The sequence below is a fragment of the Podarcis erhardii genome (assembly GCF_964252035.2).
Source record: "Podarcis erhardii genome assembly, chromosome: 2".
Lineage (NCBI taxonomy): Eukaryota > Metazoa > Chordata > Lepidosauria > Squamata > Lacertidae > Podarcis > Podarcis erhardii.
This window is the reverse complement of record NC_138498.1, coordinates 124,234,233-124,258,155: the sequence shown is the minus strand read 5'-3', so window position 1 is coordinate 124,258,155 and position 23,923 is coordinate 124,234,233. Positions and strand designations below refer to the sequence as shown.

General features: G+C 41.7%; 1 protein-coding gene across 1 annotated transcript; it reads right to left on the bottom strand.

Annotated features, from left to right (window-relative positions):
- Positions 1–565: 565 nt before the first annotated feature.
- On the bottom strand, positions 566–22,621 carry LOC309335233 (uncharacterized protein; the record flags this gene model as incomplete). Its single annotated transcript, XM_081850107.1, has 12 exons — positions 566–1,483; positions 2,823–2,949; positions 3,755–3,985; positions 5,571–6,359; positions 6,750–7,041; positions 11,742–12,630; positions 15,621–15,747; positions 16,510–16,740; positions 17,809–18,597; positions 19,324–19,615; positions 22,213–22,471; positions 22,600–22,621. The coding sequence occupies 12 exons, from the start codon at positions 22,619–22,621 to the stop codon at positions 585–587; spliced, it is 4,947 nt and encodes a 1,648-aa protein (XP_081706233.1). The 3' UTR covers positions 566–584.
- Between the last annotated feature and the right edge of the window lie 1,302 nt (positions 22,622–23,923).

Here is a 23,923-nt window from a genome sequence, read left to right as displayed (position 1 = left end):
GACTCGGAAATTACAACTAATCCACAGCTGAACTGGTTGACTGGGAGTGGCCGCCGAGACCGTATAACATGGGTCCTAAAGGATGTTCAGAGGCTCTCAGTACGTTTCTGAGCACAATTCAAAATGTTGGTGCTGACCTTTAAAGCCCTAACTGGCTTCTGCCATGTAGGAACGTCTACACCCAAACATTCTGCCAGACATCGGCCAGCCCCATAAGCTCGGGGGACAGCAGGGAGGCGCAACGCCGCCATCCCACTGTTCCTCGACCTGGTTCGGTTTCCCCGACCTCCTTTGGGGGGGGGGAATAAAGGGAATTTTTTCCCCCTTTATTTCCCCCCCAAAAAACTAGGTGCGTCCTATGGGACAGACCGTCCTATGGGACGAAAAATAAGGTAACTTTTAGAGGACATCTGAAGGCAACCCTGTATCAGGAAGTTTTTAATGTTTGGTGTTTGATTATGTGCTGTAATCCACCCAGAGTGGCTGGGGAAATAAATAATAAATAATTCTTATTGAGATTCTGGCTGGGACTTCTACCTGTACAATTTTATTATATCCGTAGAGCTAAGGATCAAATGTCATGATTAGTTTTTTCTTGTCAGGTGCTCCCTCGTGTTCAAATCAGGCCTCAATATAATAATGTAGCATTTGGGAATGAAGATGCAGCCCAGAAGCCCAGCACTGGAGGCCAAGATAGAGAAGATCTGAACGGCTACCATGAATTTCCCCTTGGTGCTCAGGTAGGTGGGCACAAAGGACACCCAAACACTGCAGAAGACCAGCATGCTGAAGGTGATCAGCTTGGCTTCATTGAAGGCCCCAGGCAGATTCCTTGCTAAGAAAGCCACTGTGAAGCAGATGGCAGCCAGGAAGCCCATGTAGCTGAGGGCAACATAAAACATGGCAACAGACCCTTCGTTGCATTGGACAATGATCTCTCCAAGCTGGGAGCTGAGGTCAAAGTCTGGGAATGGAGGAGAGATCCCCAGCCAGGTGCTGCATATGAGAACTTGCACACTGGAGCAGGAAATGACAATGGAGTGGGCCAAACTTTTCCCCAGCCATCTCTTCACCTTGTTCCCTGGCTTAGTGGCCAGGAAGGCCAGAACCACAGTGATGGTTTTTGCCAAGACAGAAGAGACAGCAACTGAGAAGATGATGCAGAAGGCTGTTTGACGGAGAAGACAGGTCACGTCCCTTGGCTTTCCAATGAAGAGGAAGGAGGACAAAAAGGAGAGCAGTAGAGACATGAGGAGGATGTAGGAGAGGTCTCTGTTGTTGGCTTTGACTATTGGAGTTTCTTTGTATTTAGTGAAGATTCCTAACACAAAGCCGGTGGTTAAGGATAAGGAGAGAGCAAGTGAAGCCAGGAGGCTCCCCAGACTTTCTTCATAGGACAGGAAGGTTATTACTTTGGGGACACATTGATCTCGGTCTTCATTTGGATGCTGATCTTCTGGACATTTGGTGCATTCATCAGCATCTGCAGAGAAAAAAACACACTTCGGTATACTAACATCAGTCACAAACCTACAATAAAACAAAATAAAAAAATTCCTTCCAGTAGCACCTAAAGACCAACTAAGTTAGTTCTAGGTATGAGCTTTCGTGTGCATGCACACTTCTTCAGATACACATCTGTATCTGAATCTGTATCTGTGTCTGTATGTGTATCTGAAGAAGTGTGCATGCACACGAAAGCTCATACCTAGTTGGTCTTTAAGGTGCTACTGGAAGGAATTTTTTTATTTTGCTTTGACTATGGCAGACCTACACGGCTACCTATCTGTAACTAAACCTACAATAATCTGAATGCTGTCGAGCTGCTCATACAGGATTTTCAAAAAGGCCCACACTGTTCTTTGAAGTGCTGGCAATCAAGGCTTTAAAGCATGAAATCAGCTGGCATCACTATTGCATCTGGTGATTGAAAGGTTGGCAGCAACACCCAACTGCTATTTTTCACCTAGAAAATTTAGATCTAGTGCAAAGGCCAGAAAAAATTCTGGGCCCCAGGATTAGACAACCGTGGGTTAAATGGATCAATAGGTTGACTGATAAAGGCAGCTTGTCATGTTCGAATATTGAGAAGCAGAGATGTTAAGCCTAAACTTATTTTATAATATATTGACGCTACAATTATAATTTCTAAAATGACATACAGTATTGCATTAGAATTCTATGATTCCTCCAAGGAACTCGGAGGAGTATTATTGTGCGGCACTACCTCCTTTCCTGAACTGCTGGGACCTCTCTGAAATAGTCAGGTGGTCTCTCTGGCCCTAGTGCTGGCTGACTCCATGGCAGGACAACAACCCTCCTGAGGCCACAGCTTTGGTGAACCCAATACACCCTGGTGCTCTTTTCCATCCCTCACCAAGATAGTCCCCAGAATCCAGAACCAGATTCACTGACATGTCCTCCCTGCAACATTGGAGGTGGCCTTTCAATGCCTTTGAATACTAGTTGCTGGAAATCACATGGCGGGTGGGAGGTCTGTTCTGTCTATGCAGCTTCTGGGGTCCCATAGGAATCCCACTGGCCTCTCTTAGAACAAGTTGCTGAGCATTGCTTTTATTATATTCTTGAGGTTTCCGGCAATAGGTGAACCCTCCCAGAAGAGGACATTTCATTCATGGGGTAACATTACCTGTGCTATTTTCTAGAAAAAGAGGTGCCAGAACCCACCATCAATGCCTCCATTGTTCTCTTGGAATGCCAATGGTCTCCACCTGAGCCATTACTAATATCATGTTTGCAGTGGCTCAAATATTTGCCCCATCTTCCCATCAAAGGCCATTCTCTCTGAGATCCTCTCCTACCTTCCTGAGTGGAGATGGTCCCTTCTGAGCAGGGAGAACAATCATAGCAGCAGGGCGGCTTCCCTTCCTGAACTTTTCTGGAATATCCAGGGAGACAACTTTCTGTGCATCTTGATCGAGGCACCGTCTAGGCATGAAGAGAAAATTGAGCACTAAGGAGAAAGTGATAGGTGCATTTGTGCCTTGGGACACAGATAATAGAATTTTGGCAAGATCCCGAAGAAGAGATATTTGCTTCAGATAACCTCAAGCGACCCCAGTCCCTATTTTGGGGCAGTTACATTTTTCTTTGTTTTTTGCAGAGCTGCATGGCAGAGACACCTTTTTGGTGCTTCTACTTCCCCACCCCCACCACCTTGACATTGATATCTCATAGTTAACAACAAACAGGAGCATGGCATAAACCATCATATGTACATCAGCAATAAAACAAGTCCTCCATTTGTTACTATCACATCTTCTACCAGGTTGACCACTTCTAAGATAAGAACGGATTGGCTGATGTTTTGCTCCAAAGACTAAATAGAGTCTTTGATGTTGATTCTAAAGACTGCACCTAGTGTAGAATTTGGTGCCCAGTTTGCTTATGTGGCATGTCTCTATGCCCAAACAAATGTGGAATACCTAACTATACTCCAACCTTACCCAACCTGGTGCCCCTCAGATATCTTTGCACAATGCTGGCTGGGGTGCATAGGAGTTGTAGTCCAAAAGTTGGGTAAATGTGTTCTGCTCTGCTTTGGAAAGTCTCCTATTTACTTTGACATTTTATACATGTTTACTCAAGAGCAGGTTCCATTAAACTCAGTGGGACTTAGCTCCAGGAAAGCTCTCACAAGATTGCAGACGAAGCCTCATATGTACTATTCAAAATGTTAATAGAGCATAGCAGATGTCATACTTAATAAAATGACAGATCCATTTCCTCCTACCTTCTTAAATAGCTTGGGCCACACAATTGCTTCTGGGTTAATGGTGAACTTCATATTTGAGGACTTTTGTCTCTCTATTCTCCCAATTTTCACTCTATGATGAGAGTTATTAGGAAACAGCACCCAATTCTCAATATCGAAGTCAATGGCCAGTGCCCCATTCTCATCCAGGTACTGCCCATCAGCTGAAGTATTAGAGTAGAACTGGACTTCTTTCAAGAAACGATGAAGCTAGAATGACAGAGGAAAATCCAGGAATGAGTAAGCAGGGCTGAATTATGTAACATGGTTTCATGTTCTCTCTACATCCTAATCTTATTTGAATAAGAACCAGCATTATTATATATAGGGAAAGGTTGATTTGGAGGGACAGATCAGTCGCTAGACCATAAGGCTCTTAGTCCGAGGGTCATGGGTTTGAGCCCTATGTTGTGCAAAATATTCCTGCTTTGCAGAAGGTTGGACTAGATAACCCTCATGGTACCTCCCAACTCTACAATTCTATGATTCTAAGATGTTTGGGGAAATATGTAAAACATGATGAACTTGGCTTTATTGAAGGAAAAACAGTAAGTTCTATGAAGGATGAAGTCATCTTTCTGCAGCACGATGAAACTGTAAAGAAGGCTATTGAGTGGCACACTGAGAATCAGATAATGTACAGATATATAAGGAAAATGAGAATATAATATCACAAATACATGATAAAACACGCACACACACCCCAGCAACCAGTAACTATCCTTCCCCATCCCCTCACACAAACACATTAAAAAGGGGTAGACAAGGGCCAGGTTGAAGAGGAACAGTTTTGCCTGGCACCAAAAGCTGTATAGTGAAGGTGCCAGCCAAACTTCCCTGAGGAGAACATCCCACAAATGGGGAGTCACTGCAGAGAAGGCCCACTCTTCTGTTGCCACCCTCTGGAGCTCTTGAGCAGGAGGCACACAAAGAAGGCTCTCAGATGATACTCTCAGGATCCGAGTAGCTTTATATGGAGAGAGGTGGTCCTTGAGGTATTGTGGTACTCAACCATTTAAGGCTTTATAGGTCAAAGCCAGAACGTGGAATTGGGTCTGGAAACTAATTGGCAGCAAATGTGGTTGGATTAGAATCGGTGTAATATGCTCAAAGTGTTGTCCAAGGGCGCAACATGACTACTGAATTTTGAATCTTCTGATGGTTCTGAACTGTTTTCAGAGGCAACCCTATGTATAATGCAGATGTGTGGCTTTAATTGGAAGACAAAAGCTTGCAAGCGTATTGCTGTCTAATGATAGTCTAATATGGCAGGGTCTGGTCCTAGTATCTCTATTACATTTTGTAAAAAGTCATCCTCAATATTCATATTAGATCTAGGTTCTACATGTTTAGACCTTTTGTGGATTACCAAACTATGCAGTGTAGGAGGCTGCTAAGAAGTAGATAATTGTTGAATTGTCCAACGAGCTCCACTTCTGTCTCTATGTGGTGGGGCCTTTGAAGTCAGTCTATAAGTTGTTGTCTGCAAATAGTTGGATAATACTTCTGTCTTCAGGAATATAGCCCTGAATCTTGACCTGCCATACAGTGATGGGCCAATTCTGTTGTGCTCCGTCTGTAATTCGTGTAGAATTCCTTTCCCCTGGTAACCTGGATGGGAGAAACTCTGGTGGATTTCTGCCAGCAGGTGAAAACAATGTCAACGGCCAGTCAGTCAATGTAGACAATACTAACCAGTGTTCTGACACAGTTAAAGGCAGATTCTGATGATCCTATCATGGTGATTCAAGGGTGAGGACAACAAATTCCAATTTGCAAAAGGTAAAGGACATACCTGCCATGGCTGTAGCTTTTGAAGTACCAAACTGATTCCACCCACAATTGACATCCTCCTTGACCTGGATGAATATGCAGCATTTAAAGCTTGAGCCACAGTTTGGATATTCAAGTAATTCACATAGCTGTCTTGGGACAGGATTCTATCAATCTCTTCCTGGGGCAGCATCTTCATGTTATCCTTCTCTCTGCATTTGGTCATACCCCTCACAGACAAGGCATGCTTTGAATATGAACAATCAAATGCATCTTCTGAATAGCGTTGACTAGCCAAGGCCATTGGCCTATAGTAGTCCTTTCTCATTCTTTTTTTGGTCTTCATTACAAAGGACAAAGAGCCATGGGTATACCGGAAGCAGTCAATATCACATAACAACATTTTGTTCTGAAGAAGTGTGGTTATCCAGACTTTCCCCCCAGTCTGTATCCTTTCAAGTAAGGTCTGAACCTCTATGATTGTGTAAAGTCCACTTTGAGAGTCTGCAAAGTAAACAAATACATTGACTTGTCTCCACATGGCAGGTGCTTCATGGGGTATCCATAGCCAAGTTTTTCGTAGTACTCTTTGTGTGAAGGCAACACAAATTTCCCTTTTGTTCATCAGACGTGTCAAGGTACTCACAAACCTTTTTCCATTGTCATTGTCTGGAGCAAAGAGGCCAATCCACGTCCACCTGAAATGCAGGAGGAGTTGGACCATCCCCTGGTACTGCGTTTCTTGGTTTGGGACCATTTGGTAGACAAAAGGGGACTGGAATTTATCAGTAGGAAGAAAGCCATAACTGAGCTGGTGAGGAAAGGGAAAGAGATTGATGGCTTGTGTTCCAGGATTAAGACTGGATTAAGATTCATTAAAAACCAATCAAGATGGTAAAACTCTATAATCAAACTTACCGGTAAATTAACATGCCTACGGCAAGAAAAGAAAAAGAAAAGTTTTGAGTAGGCCCTAGAAAGACAGTGAGAAAGGGGCCTGTCTGTCCTCAACTGCAAGGGAGTTCCATAACCCTCCAACATCTGGCAGAAGAAAAGGCGAAGGAGTAAACACTGCACAAATCCTAAGTCAGCTGAGTGGTGCTTTGTTTGCCTCCTTTCAAGACAGACAGATGGCAGCAGCAACAACAACAACAAGGTGGCTAATATTGCCAGGTGTGTTTCACTTGGACCCATTAATTACCTGTGGGATCTTGTAGATGCCCAACATGCTTGCAATGTGTGTGGAGACGTCAAAGTCACTCTTTTCAAGAACAGCTAGCAGGCTTTTCTGTTTCCCACAGCTGTAGTTTGGAATATTGATTTTCCCACCAGCAAGCAGGTCTGTCATGGAGTCAGATGTCAGTCTTCCCTCAGAATAGCTATCATAGATGCTGTAGCCCAGGGTAATGTTGGGCAAGATGCTGGGGTTATGATTAATATCCCAAAGAGCAAGGGAGAAGGAAATAACGTGTGAGTTTTTCTTATCCACCCAGCTGCAAAAAAAGTGTGTCACACAGTCATCCTCAATTCATTGAAAATGAAAGTCACATTATTTTTTTTATTAATCAAAGCAAGTAGGAAAAGCAAAGGGAGACAGAGGTCTACCTGTACCTGTGCCTGCAGTATCTTTGCAAGGGAGGGGCATGGAGGGAAGATCAGAACACAAATCAGTCACATTTCTGGTGACCTACCAAAAGTCCCTTGAGCCAAATTGACCCTCTGACTGCATTGCAAGTGATTAAGCACAGTAGACATTTATGATTTGCATTTGCATAGATTTTGTTGTGCATGGGGGGGGCGCAGAAATTGGGTTCCCATTTTATTTACTACAGAAAACCTGCAGCTCAAAAACATCCCACAACATTTCCTACCCTTTAGAGAACAAGTTATGCTTTGGAGAGCAGTACATGTCAAAACTACTACTAATTACTTAAAATTCATTATAAAAACTTTGAAACATGGCTTTTTACTAACTGAACAGAACAAAGAACTCTTTGAATGAATTAATGAAATGAACATTTTCAAGTATATTGGGAAACAAGTTTATCACAGGAAATGGAGAGTAGATAGGAAGCAGAAATACATCAATGCATCATTACTCACATCTCTAATCTGCTGATGGGGATTCTGGAAAAAGTGAAAGGAGGCTGATCATTAAAGAGTCTTGGAGATGTGACTCCTCCAATGAGGTGGTCTGCTAGCCAGTAAAAATTTGCAGGCAATATTTGCTCCTTGATCTGCTTCAGTGGGCATTTTCCCCTCAGCTGCATTCCATTGGTTGAAAGAGGCAACATCAGAAGAAGTGTTATCATTCTGGGGCTATTTGCTATGATTTCCTTGTACAGTGGTACCTCTGGTTGCGAACGGGATCCTTTCCGGAGCCCCATTTGCAACATGAGCAGAACGCAACCCGCATCTGTGCGTCTGCGCTGCGAGGGTTGCGATTTGCTGCTTCTGCGCATACGCATGGGATCATTTTGAGCGTCTGCACATGCACAAGCAGCAAAACCCAGAAGTAACTTTTTCTGGTACTTCGGGGTCACCGCGGGACGTAACTTGAAAACACTCAACCTGAGGTATGACTGTAGCTGCTCCACCCAGCACTAGCTGCTGTTCATAATAATCTCCAAATTCTTGCAAATCAGAGATTGCAGTGAATCAACAATTACAGGCAGGTGTCCAGCTCTGGTCTTAGAGCTGAAACATGATGGTTCAGTGGTGGGGCATCTATTCTGCACCAAGGTGGCGAGAGGGTGCAGTCTCTGCTCCCTGTTCCAGGCAGGGCTGAGGATGTACAATTCCTGGAAAGCCAGTCAGTCAAAATTACTGATCTAAAAGGTAGCATCACACAGATGTAGCTTCCCACTTCACCTGCTCTGTGTCTTGGCCCCCAGGATTTTGTGGCACAATACACATTTTATACATCCAACCAGAGTGGAATAAAAAACTTCCTACTGTTTCCTTAATTGTGATATTTATTGGTTCCAAAGGTAATATTCAAGCGGCGGGGGGTGGGCTACTTGGACTCAGGAAAGGATAAAAATAGATTACTGTGATTCCGATGATTGTAAAGGGAAGAAAGATCTCCCCTGACACTTGATAGGAGCAGGTGCAGAGCAGGAGAAAACATGTTTACTCAATGGGGTGCCATGGATCATCAAGGGCAAAGGTGATGTTGGCAGAACCTGACTGACATGAAAAGAGCCCTGAGGTTGCATCAGGCCAAAGGCCCACAAAGTCCAGCATCCTGTTCTCTCAATGGTCAGTCAGGTGACACAAAGGGGAGTCCACAAGCTGGAGATGAGAGCAGAACTTTTCCTACATTCCATTTTCCTACTTCCAACAGAGGAGTGATAGCATATCAATTGACTCAATTGCAAGAAGAGGTCAACTATCAAGGGTCTAGAAACCAAGCCTTATAAAGAACCGTTGAAGGAGCTCCATATGTCTAGCCTGGGAGAGAGGAGACTGGGAGGAGATAGGATAGCCATCTTCAAATATCTGAAGGGCTGTCACATGGAGGACGAAGCAAGCTTGTTTTCTTTTTCTTTCTCTTTTTTTAAAAAAAATATTTATGCTTTTCATATTTATACAATTCGTTTATTTTTAGCAAGCTTGTTTTCTCCTGGAAAGTAGGACTTGATCCAATGACTTCAAGTTGCAGGAAAGGAGATTCCGATTAGGCATATGGAAAAACTTTCTTTTTTATATATTTTATTTATGATATTCAGGTTTATTCATTTCATTAATTTCATGGTCATTTTAACATTTCTAAACTTTACATCCTTTCCCCTCTTTCTGTGCTTCCTTATATTTATTTTCAGTTTTTTCTGCCTATCCAGATTAACTTCATTTCTTCATTTCTTCATCTACTTTAAATATACATTCTATGAAACTGTTGGTTATTATAACTGTAGCCTTATTGGAATTCACCGATTGGGTCAGCGTTGCTCCGGGACAGGAGGAAGGAAGTCAAACGACACCTGAGGTTGATTCAAAGAAAGAGTTTATTCTGCTCTCCGGATAGCAGAAGGCACTTGCGTGATCAAGTCCACAGCAAGTCCAAAGAAATGAAAGGTTTCATGCAGTTTATATACTCTCCAGGCATCCTCTCCCCCTTCCCCAGCCATGTCAACTTGTATACGCAGGTTGACATCACATATGTTCCTGCTCTGGTACTCTCAACCATAAAAGGATCTTCCTTCCTGTACTTCTGACCATAAAAGGATCTTCCTCTTCCTACTCTTATCTGGGAAGACGTCATAATCTCCAGGAACACGCTTTTGGCGTTTTCCCCGGACATTGGTCTTGTGCGTATTTTGTGGTCGGAACACAAGATAAAGTTCTGACGTGTTTTCGTTGTTCCCTGGGGAGCCAAGGCCATGCCTTGCCTGTCCTGATAAAGGACAGAACTGTTTATGCAGTTGTGTCCTTATTATGGTTTTGCTCAACAGTTCAAGTTTTACGCATTGAAAAGTGCTCTCTTTTGAAAGAACAAAAGGGGGGGGGGTTGAGTCAGTTTTTAAACTTACTACACAGAAACCCATTCCTTCATAACTACCCTGCCAATGTTCTTATCTGTTTACAATTTGTTTGTAAATATTCAATAAAACATTTCCCATTATTTTATAAAAAGTTGTTATCTTGGTTTCTTATTTTTCTTTTTTTAAAAAAGATATTTATTAAAATTTTTAGAGGTACAAAAAGAGAAAACAAAAAACATCATTTTAAACAAAAATAAGATAAAATACAAAAAAGAAAAAAGAAAAAGAAAAAAGAAAGAACAGAGAATTAAAATCCATTAAGAAAAAAAAAACAAGGGAAAATACAACAAATCTTCCCATTACTTATCTTTCATTAGCTTATTTCCCTGACCTCCTCACACCTCCCTTTTTTGTATTCTATGTCAATTATCCATTTCAGCAAACCCTTTCCCTCTTTTCAAATTTTTGTCCTGTAATTTATCTTGATATTAACATAACTTTACTTTCCCTCCTTTCCCCAATTAGCAGTCTGTTTTTTCCTAAATCTTTGTAACATTTCTGCTAAAATCACATAAATTCATTCCAACATCATTCTAACATTCATTAATTTTGCAATGTTTCTGTAAATAGTCTTTAAATTTCTTCCAATCTTGGTTTCTTACTTTTCTGGTAAGTTTGCCATTTCTGCATATTCCATAAGTTTTTGTATTCATTCTTCTTTTGCTGGGACTTCTTCTTTCCATTTTTGGTCAAGTAACATTCTTGCTGCTGTAGTCGCATACATGAATAAATTTCTGTACAGTTTGGATACTTCTGTCCCTATAATTCCCAGAATGAAAGCTTTTGGGTTGTTGTTTTTTTTACAAATGTTTGCTGTTACCCAAACACCTAAATGCATAATCTTTCTTTTGATCTTTAATCCAGATACATCTTGTATTGTTTATTATTATTGTATTATTTATTTTTTTACTCTCACCATTCATATTTTAAACAAAGAGTTTGGTTTTATCTTTATTAATCTTAAAACCTGCTACCTCACCAAAATGTTTTATCTCTTGTAATACTTTCGGGATTGACTCTATTGGTTCTTCCACAGATATCACCACATCATCTGCAAATGCTTTCAATTTATATTGTCTCTGTCCCACTCTTATGCCTTTAATATCTTGATTACATCTTATTCTTTGCACCAGTACTTCTAAAACTATTATAAACAACCAACATCCAGCCTTTGGACCCCCAGTCAACCTTATATCCAGCATCGAGATAAGTTCGATGAGGCCCACATCCAAGTTGTCATTGTTGTTATTTATTACATTGGTATACCGCCTTTCAGCCAAAGATCCCTGGGCAGTTCACAACATAAAAATCCAAAAGGGAGTTCAAAATCAGGTGCGCCGAGTTCCACCCAACATTATGGCTGCCCAGTTGTTGTTGTTGTTGTTGTTGTTGTTGTTGTTGTTGTTGTTGTTGTTATTCCCCATAAGGCCTTTTACCTATATCCCTATATCCCTTGTGTAGTCAGATTCTTCCTAATTCAGCTAAGTTCTTTTTGTACTTTAGTAATTCAGTTTGCAAATTCTTAAGTAGCTTATGAAATCCTGCTATGGGTAATGAGCAGTTTTACTCCAGTTGAGATTCTGGCTGTACAACTGTACAATTTTATGATATAACTTGAGCTAAGGATCAAATGTCATGTTTAGTTTTTTCTTGTCAGGTGCTCCTTTGTGTTCAGATCAGGCCTCAGTATAATAATGTAGCATTTGGGAATGAAGATGCAGCCCAGGAGCCCAGCACTGGAGGCCAAGACAGAGAAGATCTGAACGGCTACCATGTATTTCCCCTTGGTGCTCAGGTAGGTGGGCACAAAGGACACCCAAACACTGCAGAAGACCAGCATGCTGAAGGTGATCAGCTTGGCCTCATTGAATGTCCCAGGCAGATTCCTTGCTAAGAAAGCCACCGTGAAGCAGGTGGCAGCCAAGAAGCCCATGTAGCCAAGGGCACCATAGAACATGGCCACAGACCCTTCATTGCATTGGACAATGATCTCTCCAAGCTGGGAGCTGAGGTCAAAGTCTGGGAATGGAGGAGAGATCCCCAGCCAGATGGTGCAGATGAGAACTTGGACACTGGAGCAGGAAATGACAATGGAGTGGGCCAAACTTTTCCCCAGCCATCTCCTCACCTTGTTCCCTGGCTTAGTGGCCAGGAAGGCCAGGACCACAGTGATGGTTTTTGCCAAGACAGAAGAGACAGCAACTGAGAAGATGATGCAGAAGGCTGTTTGACGGAGAAGACAGGTCACGTTCCTTGGCTTTCCAATGAAGAGGAAGGAGGACAAAAAGGAGAGCAGTAGAGAGATGAGGAGGATGTAGGAGAGGTCCCTGTTGTTGGCTTTGACTATTGGAGTTTCTTTGTATTTAGTGAAGATTCCTAAGACAAAGCTGGTGGTTAAGGATAAGGAGAGAGCAAGGGAAGCCAGGAGGCTCCCCAAACTTTCCCCATAAGACAGGAAGGTAGATATTTTGGGGATACATTGATGTCTATCCTCATTTGGATGCTGATCTTCTGGACATTTGGTGCATTCATCAGCATCTGCAGAGAGAAAAAAACACTTCAGTATACTAACATCAGTCACAAACCTACAATAGTCTGAATGCTGTCGAGCTGCTCGTACAGGATTTTCAAAAAGGCCCACACTGTACTTTGAAGTGCTGGCAATCAGGGCTTTAAAGCATGAAATCAGCTGGCATCACTACTGCATCTGGTGATTGACAGCTTGGCAGCAGCACCCAACTGCTATTTTTCACGTAGAAAATTTAGATCTAGTGCAAAGGCCAGAAAAAATTCTGGGCCCCAGGATTAGACAACCGTGGGTTAAATGGATCAATAGGTTGCCTCAGTATAATGGCAGCTTGTCATGTTCGAATATTGAGAAGCAGAGGTGTTAAGCCTAAACTTATTTTATAATATATTGGCACTAGAATTATAATTTCTAAAATCATATATTTCAGTAGAATTCCATGATTCCTCCAAGGAACTCGGAGGAGTATTATTATGTGGCACTGCCTCCATTCCTGAACTGCTGGAGATTTCTCAGAAATAGTCAGGTGGTCTCTCTGGCCCTAGTGCTGACTGGCTCCATGGCAGAATGACAACCCTCCTGAGGCCACAGGTTTGGTGAACCCAGTACACCCTGGCACTCTTGCCCACTTTTCCATCACTCACCAAGATAGTCCCCAGAACCAGATTCACTGACATGTCCTCCCTGCATCATTGGAGGTGGCCTTTCTTTTATTTTTTAAAATATTTTAAAATTAATTTTCATTAATACACATACACTCATTACACATCTATACGTCCCACATATACCTTTAGCTCTGCCGAGCTTCAGACTTCCCTCCATCCCTTCAGTAAGTATCATATAGTTATTTACCTCGCGTATTTTATTTGTTACTGTGCTGTTAGAGTTATTCTAACCCTGCCAGTGCCTTTAAGTTTTTACAATTTTCTCTTATATACATCAAATATTTACTCCAACTTTCACAAAACTTCTTTTCATCCTGATCTCTTATTTTCCCCGGCAATCTAGCCAGTTCTGTGTAATTCATCATTTTAAACTGCCATTCCATAATAGTAGGTATTACATCTGTTTTCAAGTTCTGAGCCAACATAGTTCTTGCTGTTGTCGTGGCGTACAGAAAGAGGTTTTTATCCTGCTTTTTAATTTCCTTCCCTGTCAATCCCAATAGAAAGGCTTCGGGGTTTTTTTAAAAAGTATACTTAAAAACTTTTTTAAGCTCATTGTAAATAGATTCCCAGAAACCCTTCACTTTGCCACAAGTCCACCACATGTGGTAGAGATCTCCCTCCACCTCTCCACATTTCCAGCACTTCCTATTTTTCATTCTGTACATCTTTGCCAGTTTTACCGGCGTGAGATGGCATCTATATATCATTTTCCATATACTCTCCTGCAATGCCGTACACGCCGTAAACCTCATGTTTACATTCCATAGTTTATGCCATGCTTCTAATCCGATATTATATCCGAAATCGATGGCCAACTTAATCATGGCTTCTTTTACCTCCTCATCTTTAGTAAACCAGTCCAATAGTAAGTCATACATTTTAGACAGTAATTTGTTGTTACCTTCTATAATGTCAATATGAAATATTGATTTCTTGTATAAAGACAACTACGAGACCACGTGGAGAGAAATCAAGAAAGATCTAGATATTTGGGACAGACTGAGACTTTCTTTTCTAGGGAGAATACCAGTGATCAAAATGAATGTTTTACCCAGAATGCTATTTTTATTTCAAACAATTCCAGTGAATAAAGGGCTAAAACAATGTAAAGAGTGGCAGAAAATATTGGCAAGATTTGTTTGGCAGGGAAAGAGGCCAAGAATAAAAATGAGGTTCCTGGTTGATAAAAAAGAAAGAGGCGGCTTTTCCCTGCCAGACATGAGCCTTTATTATGAAGCAGCGTCTCTAACGTGGATAAGAGATTGGATAAAACTGTCACATAGAGGAGGGAGAAAGGTTGTTTTCTGCTGCTCCAGAGAAGTGGACACGGAGCAATGGTTCCAAACTACAAGAAAAAAGATTCCACCTAAACATTAGGAAGAACCTCCTGGCAGTAAGAGCTGTTCGGCAGTGGAATTTGCTGCCAAGGAGTGTGGTGGAGTCTCCTTCTTTGGAGGTCTTTAAGCAGAGGCTTGACAACCATATGTCAGGAGTGCTCTGATGGTGTTTCCTGCTTGGCAGGGGGTTGGACTCGATGGCCCTTGTGGTCTCTTCCAACTCTATGATTCTAGAAAATACTGAACTTCTGGCACTCGTACCTGTGGTACGGTAAAGTGAAAGTTCACAGGGGTTTTTTAAATTAGTGGATTATTAGAGGATAATTAGAGGATCTATATATGAAGTATGGGAAAGAAATAAAAATCTGTTAGAAAAGAAAACCCCTTGGTGGATATCACCAACTGAAGTACTAACCATTAAAAAAGTTAATATGGAAGGAAAGAGAGCCACTATTGAAGAGTTTATTAGGAAGACTGAGCATGGTATTAAGCTTAAGGCATATGAAGAAGTAGAGAATTCACTGACAGGGTGGCTACAGTACCACCAAGTTAAAGAGATATTAAAAGAAGATAAAAAGAGGTTGGGATTTGGAGGTGGCCTTTCAATGCCTTTGAATACTAGTTGCTGGAGATCACATGGGGGTGGATGGGAGGTCTGTTCTTTCTATGCAGCTTCTGGGGTCCCATGGGAATCCCACTGGCCCCTCTTAGAACAAGTTGCTGAGCATTGCTTTTATTATATTCTTGAGGCTTCTGGCAATAGGTGAACCCTCCCAGAAGAGGACATTTCATTCATGGGGTAACATTACCTGTGCTATTTTCTAGAAAAAGAGGTGCCAGAACCCACCACCAATGCCTCCATTGTTCTCTGAGAATGCCAATGGTCCCCACCTGACAGATGATGGAACTAGCCATTACTAATATCATGTTTGCAGTGGCTCAAATATTTGCCCCATCCTCCCATCAAGTGCCATTCTCTCCGAGATCCTCTCCTACCTTCCTGAGTGGAGATGGTCCCTTCAGAGCAGGGAGAGCAATCATAGCAGCAGGGCGGCTTCCCTTCCTGAACTTTTCTGGAATATCCAGGGAGACAACTTTCTGTGCATCTTGATCGAGGTACGGTCTAGGCATGAAGAGAAAATTGAGCACTAAGGAGAAAGTGATAGGTGTATTTATGCCTTGGGACACAGATAATATAATTTTGGTAGGATCCCGGAGAAGAGATATTTGCTTCTGATAACCTCAAGCGACCCCAGTCCCTATTTTGGGGCAGTTACATTTTTCTTTGTTTTTTGCAGAGCTGCATGGCAGAGACACCTTTTTGGTGCTTCTACTTCCCCACCCCCACCGCCTTGACATTGATATCTCATAGTTAACAACAAACAGGAGCATGGCATAAACCATCATATGAACATCAGCGATAAAACAAGTCTTCTGTCTGTTGCCGTCACATCTGCCAACAGAGACATTGGTGTTGCTTCCAAAGTCTGCACCCAGTGTAGAATTTGGTGCCCAGTTTGCTTGTTTGCCATGTCTCTATGCCCAAACAGAAGTGGAATACCTTACTATACTCCAGCCTTACCCAACCTGGTGCCCCTCAGCTATTGTTGCACAATGCTGGCTGGGGTGCATGGGAGATGTAGTCCACAATATTTGGAGGGCACTAAGTTGGGGAAATGTGTTCTGCTCTGTTTTGGAAGTCTCCTACTTACTATGACATTTTATACATGTTTACTCAAGAGCAGGTTCCATTAAACTCAGTGGGACTTAGCTCTAGGAAAGCTCTCACAAGATTGCAGACGAAGCCTCATATGTACTATTCAAAATGTTATTAGAGCATAGCAGATGTCATACTTAATAAAATGACAGATCCATTTCCTCCTACCTTCTTAAATAGCTTGGGCCATACAATTGCTTCTGGGTTAATGGTGAACTTCAGATTTGAGGACTTTTGTCTCTCTATTCTCCCAATTTTCACTCTATCATGAGAGTTATTAGGAAACAGCACCCAATTCACGATATCAAAGTCAATGGCCAGTGCCCCATTCTCATCCAAGTACTGCCCATCAGCTGAAGTATTAGAGTAGAACTGGACTTCTTTCAAGAAACGATGAAGCTAGAATGACAGAGGAAAATCCAGCAATGAGTTAGCAGGGCTGAATTATGTAACATGGTTTCATGTTCTCCCTGCATCCTGATCTTCTCTGAATAAGAACCACTGTATCTCTCATTTGGAACCATGTGACTGTTCTAGATTATTAGACACCCTCAATCAACTTCAAAAATTTTTGGGGTGATGAAAATCAACATTATTACATATATTAGGAAAGGTTGATTTGGAGGGATAAAATGGGAGCCACTGCAGCAGGGTCTCAGATTATAAAATCAAGGCCTGAGAGATGGTCCTTAAGGTATTTTGGTCCTCAGTCATTTAAGGCTTTATAGGGTCAACGTTGAACTTTTAATTGAGTCTTATTGGCAGCCAGTGTGGTTGGACGAGGATTGGTGTAATATGCTCAGACAGTGTTGTCCCAGTGAACAACATGATGGTCGAAGTCTGCATCTTCTGAAGTTTCTGAACAGTCTTCAGAGGCAGCCCTACGTATAACGCAGAAGTGTGGTTATAATTGGAAGACAAAAGCATTCAAGAGTATTGCTGTCTAATGACAGTGTAATATGGTAGTGTCTAATCCTAGTGTTTTTGTTACATTTTGTAAAAAGTAGTTCCTAATATTCATATTAGATCTAGATTCTACATGTTTAGACCTTTTGTGGATTCCCAAACTATGCAGTGTAGGAGGCTGCTAAGAAGTAGATAACTGTTGAATCAGAGCATTGGTCCAACAAGCTCCACTTCTATCTCTATGAGTTGCTGCCTGCAAATAATTCTGTCTGCAGGAACATTGCACTGAATCTGTGATCTTGACTTCCCATACACTGATGGGCCATTTCTGTTGTGCTCCACCTGTAACTCGTGTAGAATTCCCTTCCCCTGGGAACCTGGGTAGTAGAAATTCTGATGGATTTCTTCAAGCAGGTGAAAACAATGTCAACGGCCAATCAGTCAATGTAGACAATACCAACCAACGTTCTGACTCAATTCAAGACCAATTCTGATGATCCTATCATGGTGATTCCAGAGCAGGGACAACAAATTGCAGTTTGCAAGAGGAAAGGGACTTACCTGCCATGGCTGTAGCTTTTGAAGATCCAAGCTGCCTCCACCCACAATCGACATCCTCTTTGACCTGGATGAATATGCAGCATTGAAGGCCTGAGCCACAGCTTGGATACTCAAGTAGTTCACATAACTGTCTTGGGACTGGATTCTTTCAATCTCTTCCTGGGACAGCATCTTCACATTATCCTTCTCTCTGCATTTGGTCATACCCCTCACAGACAAGGCATGCTTTGAATAAGAACAATCAAATGCTTCTTCTGAATACCATTGACTAGCCAAGGACATTGGCCCATAATAGTCCTTCTTCATCCTTTTTTTGGTCTTCACTACAAAGGACAAAGAGCCGTGAGCATACTGGAAGCAGTCAATGTCACATAACAACATTTTGTTCTGAAGAAGTGTGGTTATCCAGACTTTCCCCCCACTTTGTATCCTTTCAAGTAAGGACTGTACCTCTAGGATTATGTAAAGTCCACTTTGAGAGTCTGCAAAGTAAACAAATACATTGACTTGTCTCCACGGGGCAGGTGCTTCATGGGGTATCCATAGCCAAGTTTCTCGTAGTACTCTTTGTGTGAAGGCAACACAAATTTCCCTTTTGTTCATCAGACGTGTCAAGGTACTCTGGAACCTTTCTCCATTGTCATTGTTGGGAGCAAAGAGGCCGACCCACGTCCACCTGAAATGCAGGAGGAGTTGGACCATCCCCTGGTACTGCGTTTCTTGGTTTGCGACCATCCGGTAGACAAAAGGGGACTGGGATTTATCAGTAAGAGCAAAGCCATAGCTGAGCTGGTGAGAAAAAGGAAAGAGACTGATGGCTTGTGTTTCAGCATTAAGACCCGATACGTCTATGTGAAGGATGCTGACAGATTTAGTGCAAACCTCACCGTTTTTTTGGAAGTAAAACAATAATTTTTTTTTTAAAAAAATCAAGCAATCCTTATACCAATTAATGGCAAAATTCTCTAGCCAGTTAAAAAAGATTCTTTAAAAAGCAATCAAAAAGGTAAAACACTATAACCAAACTCAAATGAAAATGCCTGCTGCAATAAAATAAAAGTTTTGAGTAAGTGCTAAAAAGAGAGTAGGAAAGGGGCCTGTCTGTCCTCAACTGCAAGGGAGTTCCATAACCCTTCATACCCTCCAACATCTGGGTGAAGAAAAGGCGAAGGAGTAAACCCTGCACAAATCCTGCACCAGCTGAGTGGTGCTTTGTTTGCCTCCTTCCAGCAACTCCTGCAGCCAAGCTTGTGCCAAATGCATTGCTCTGCTTTCCTTTGGACCACAGCAGTGATCCTGAGAGGGACGTCTTGTTGTCTGGGCAGCCCAGGACCTCCGTACCCACTGCCTAGGCTTGTGCACTGTGGAGGTCACTTTGATACTACTTACACAGTGGTTTGACTTCATCCCAGAGGCACACGCCATCATCTTTCAAGACAGACAGATGGCAGCAGCAACAACAACAACAAGGTGGTTAATATTGCCAGGTGTGTTTCACTTGGACCCATTGATTACCTGTGGGATCTTGTAGATTCCCAACATGCTTGCAATGTGTGTGGAGATGTCAAATTCACTTTTTTCAAGAACAGCTAGCAGCCTTTTTTGCTTCCCACAGCGGTAGTTTGGAATGTTGATTTTTCCACCAGCAAGCAGGTCTGTCATGGAGTCAGATGTCAGTCTTCCCTCAGAATAGGTATCATAGATGCTGTAGCCGAGGGTGATGTTGGGTAAGAGACTGGGGTTGTGATTAATATCCCGGACAGCAAGGGAGAAGGAAATAATGTGTGAGTTCTTCTTATCCACCCAGCTGAAAAAAAAGTGTGTCACACAGTCATCCTTAATTCAGTGAAAATGAACGTCACATTCTTTTTTGTATTAATCAAAGCAAGTAGGAAAAGAGGCGAGGAAGTAGAGCAAAGGGAGACAGAGGTCTACCTGTACCTGTAGTATCTTTGCAAGGGAGGGAAGATCAGAACACAAATCAGTCACATTTCTGGTGACCTACCAAAACTCCCTTGAGGGACAGGAGGTAGAACAAAGTGAGACAGAGGTCTATCTGTACCTGTGTCTGCAGTATTTTTGCAAGGGAGGAGGGTGAAGGGAAGCAAAGTCGACATTTATAATTTGAAGTTGCATAGAATATGTTGTGCATGGGGAAAAGAATTGTGTTCACATTTTATTTATTACAGAAAACTTGCAACTCAAACACATCCCACAACACTTCCTACCTTCTAGAAAACAAGTCATGCTTTGGAGAGCAGTACATGTCAAAACTAGTACTAATTATTTAAAATTCATTATAAAACACTTTGAAACACTTTGAAAAGAGAGGACCCAAATAATTACCGCCCAGTCAGTCTGACATCAATACCAAGGAAGATTCTGGAGCAGATCATTAAGCAAACAGTCTCTGAGCACCTAGAAAGGAATACTGTGATCACCAATAGTCAGCATGGATTTCTGAAAAGTAAGTCATGTCAGACTAACCTGATCTCGTTTTTTGACAGAATTACAAGCCTGGTAGATGAAGGGAACGCAGTGGATGTAGCCTACCTTGATTTCAGCAAAGCATTTGACAAGGTGCCCCATGATATTCTTGTAAAGCAGCTGGTAAAATGCGGACTTGACTATGCTACCACTCAGTGGATTTGTAACTGGCTGACTGACCGAACCCAAAGGGTTCTCATCAATGGTTCCTCTTCATCCAGGAGAAGAGTGACTAGTGGGGTGCCACAGGGTTCTGTCTTGGGCCCGGTCTTATTCAACATCTTTATCAACGACTTGGATGATGGACTCAAGGGCATCCTGATCAAATTTGCAGATGACACCAAACTGGGAGGGGTGGCTAACACCCCAGAGGACAGGATCACACTTCAAAACGACCTTGACATGGAAAACCCAAGATCTACCCACACTGGAAGAATGGCAGATGCAACTGATAGACTATATGGAACTGGCTGAGATGACTGGCAGAATCCGAGACCTGGGAGAAGAGACGGTGGAAGAAGATTGGAAGAAATTCAAGACTTATCTACAAAAATATTGTAAATTATATGAATGTTAAGAAGGATGCTAGAGTACAAACAACTAGGCACCATTAAGTTAGATGAAGTGAATTGTGAAGATAAGCTAAATTTAAGAAAAGATAAATTTTTGGAAGTTTCAGGTTATATTCAATTTTTTAAGATTTGAATAAAGGATATTTAAAATTAGAGATATAATATTGGAAAATTAGATAATAAGAATAGAAACAAGGGAATAAATTTGCTGGATAAAATTTTATAGACAGGAACGCGGGAGCGGGAGATGTGAGGGAGTCCAAAGAAGTTAAGAAAATTATGTTAAGAAATGCATTATATTGTATTGTTTATTGATATTGTAATTAAAATAAAACTGTTAATAAATATTTAAAAACAAAACAAAACAAAAACGACCTTGACAGATTAGAGAACTGGGCCCAAACAAACAAGATGAATTTTAACAGGGAGAAATGTAAAGTATTGCACTTGGGCAAAAAAATATATGAGAGGCACAAATACAAGATGGGTGACACCTGGCTTGAGAGCAGTACATGTGAAAAGGATCTGGGAGTCTTGGTTGACCACAAACTTGACATGAGCCAACAGTGTGACGCGGCAGCTATAAAGCCAATGCAATTCTGGGCTGCATCAATAGGAGTATAGCATCTAGATCAAGGGAAGTAATAGTGCCACTGTATTCTGCTCTGGTCAGACCTCACCTGGAGTACTGTGTCCAGTTCTGGGCACCACAGTTCAAGAAGGACACTGACAAACTGGAACGTGTCCAGAGGAGGGCAACCAAAATGGTCAAAGGCCTGGAAACGATGCCTTATGAGGAACGGCTAAGGGAGCTGGGCATGTTTAGCCTGGAGAAGAGGAGGTTAAGGGGTGATATGATAGCCATGTTCAAATATATAAAAGGATGTCACATAGAGGAGGGAGAAAGGTTGTTTTCTGCTGCTCCAGAGAAGCGGACACGGAGCAATGGATCCAAACTACAAGAAAGAAGATTCCACCTAAACATTAGGAAGAACTTCCTGACAGTAAGAGCAGTTCAACAGTGGAATTTGCTGCCAAGGAGTGTGGTGGAGTCTCCTTCTTTGGAGGTCTTTAAGCAGAGGCTTGACAACCATATGTCAGGAGTGCTCTGATGGTGTTTCCTGCTTGGCAGGGGGGTTGGACTCGATGGCCCTTGTGGTCTCTTCCAACTCTATGATTCTATGATTCTATGGTTTTTCACTAATTGAACAGACACAAAGAACTCTTTAAATAAATTAATGAAATGTAATGTAATTAACATTTTCAAGTTTATCAGAAAACAAGTGTATTACGGGAAATGGAGAGTAGATAGGAAGAAGAACTACATCAATGCATCATTACTTACGTCTCAAGTCTGCTGACAGGGATGCTGGAAAAAGTGAAAGGAGATTGTTCATGAAAGAATATTGGATATATGACTCCACTAATGAGGTAGTCTGCTGAGCGGTAAAAATTTGCAGCCGAAACTTGTTCCTTGATTGGATTCAGTGGGCATTTTGTCCTCTGCTGCATACCAATGGTTGCAAGAGGCAGCAACACAAGCAGTGTTATCATTCTGGGTCTACCTGCTACTCTTTCCTTGTAGCTGTTCCACCCAATACTAGCTGCTCATAATATGCCCCAAATTCTTGCAAATCAGGGATTGCAGTGAATTGACAAATACAGGGAGGTGTCCAGTTCTGGTCTCAGAGCTGAAGGGTGATGGTTCAGAAGTGGAGCATCTATTCTGCACCAAGAAGGTGTGAGGTTGTCATCTCTGCTCCCTGTTCCAGGCAAACCTGAGGATGTTCCCTTCCAGGAAAGCCAGTCGGTCTAAATTACTGATCTAGAAGGTAGCATCACACAGATGTACCTTCTCCCTTCACCTGCTCTGTGTCTTGGCCCCCAGGATTTTGTGGCACAATATATATTTTATACACCCAACCTTTCAGGCACAGTGGAATAAAAATCTTCCTGCTGCCCTTAATTGCAATGTCTTACTGCTTGCAAAGGCAATATTCAAGCAGTGGGGTGGGAGCTAGTTGGACTCAGGAAAGAATAAAAATAGATCACTGTGATTCTGATGATTGCTAAGGGAAGAAATATCTCCCCTGAAACTTTGTAGGAGCAGGTGCAGATCAGGAGAAAACATCTTTACTCAATAGGCTGCCATAGATCATCAAGGGTAAAGGTGACTTTGGCAAAACATGATTGACATCAGAAGAGCCCTGAGGTTGGATCAAACTGAGAGTGGTCCTGAGATATTGTGGGCCTCAGTCTTTTATTTTATTTTTATTTTTTTAATAATATTTATTAAAAGTTTCCAGTTATAACAATATAAAAAAAACAAAACATCCAAATTTAAGATCTTATTTTCCATAACATCTTTCCATGACTTCCCCTCCCCTCCCCCTCTTATATTCCAATTCTTACAAATAAATTCAGCAATTTATTATCCCAAATTTTAACCTTATTATCATTAGCCCAATTTAAAAATATTTTCCCATCTCCTAAGATCGACCTATTCCCTTCCACGCGTTCCCCCCTTTAATATACATAATAGATTAAAATATAATAAAATAAAATATGATTTTACACCCTTTGGATTCCAAATTTCCCTCCCCCTTTTCCTGGTTGCGTTCCCCATATTGATCAACATCTGATGTCTTCCTGGAGCTCCCACATTTATTTAAACCATAGTCCTTTACCAGTCTTCTTTAATTTTAAATGTCCAATCTTGGAAGAAGTCTATCTCAAAAAGGCCCATTTTTTCCATCCAGATTTTTATATACTTGGGAGTAAAAACTCCAATTTTATTTCTTAAACCTTTCAAATCTGGATGTCCCAAATGTTCCCACTTCCAACTTTGTCCAATTTCTTATTATTCTTGTTGTTCTTATTAATCTCTCTCCTCTTTCTTTTCCTGTTTTCCTGCACAAATGTTCTAATTCCAAAAGCTTCTAAATTCCACTGCAGAGGCTCTGTTATTCAGGAACGAAACATGATGCCAAGTCCCTTCCATTCTTCAATAGATAAGTCTATTGTCTCCTTTAGTGTGTAAACCTCTGTAGCCAAAA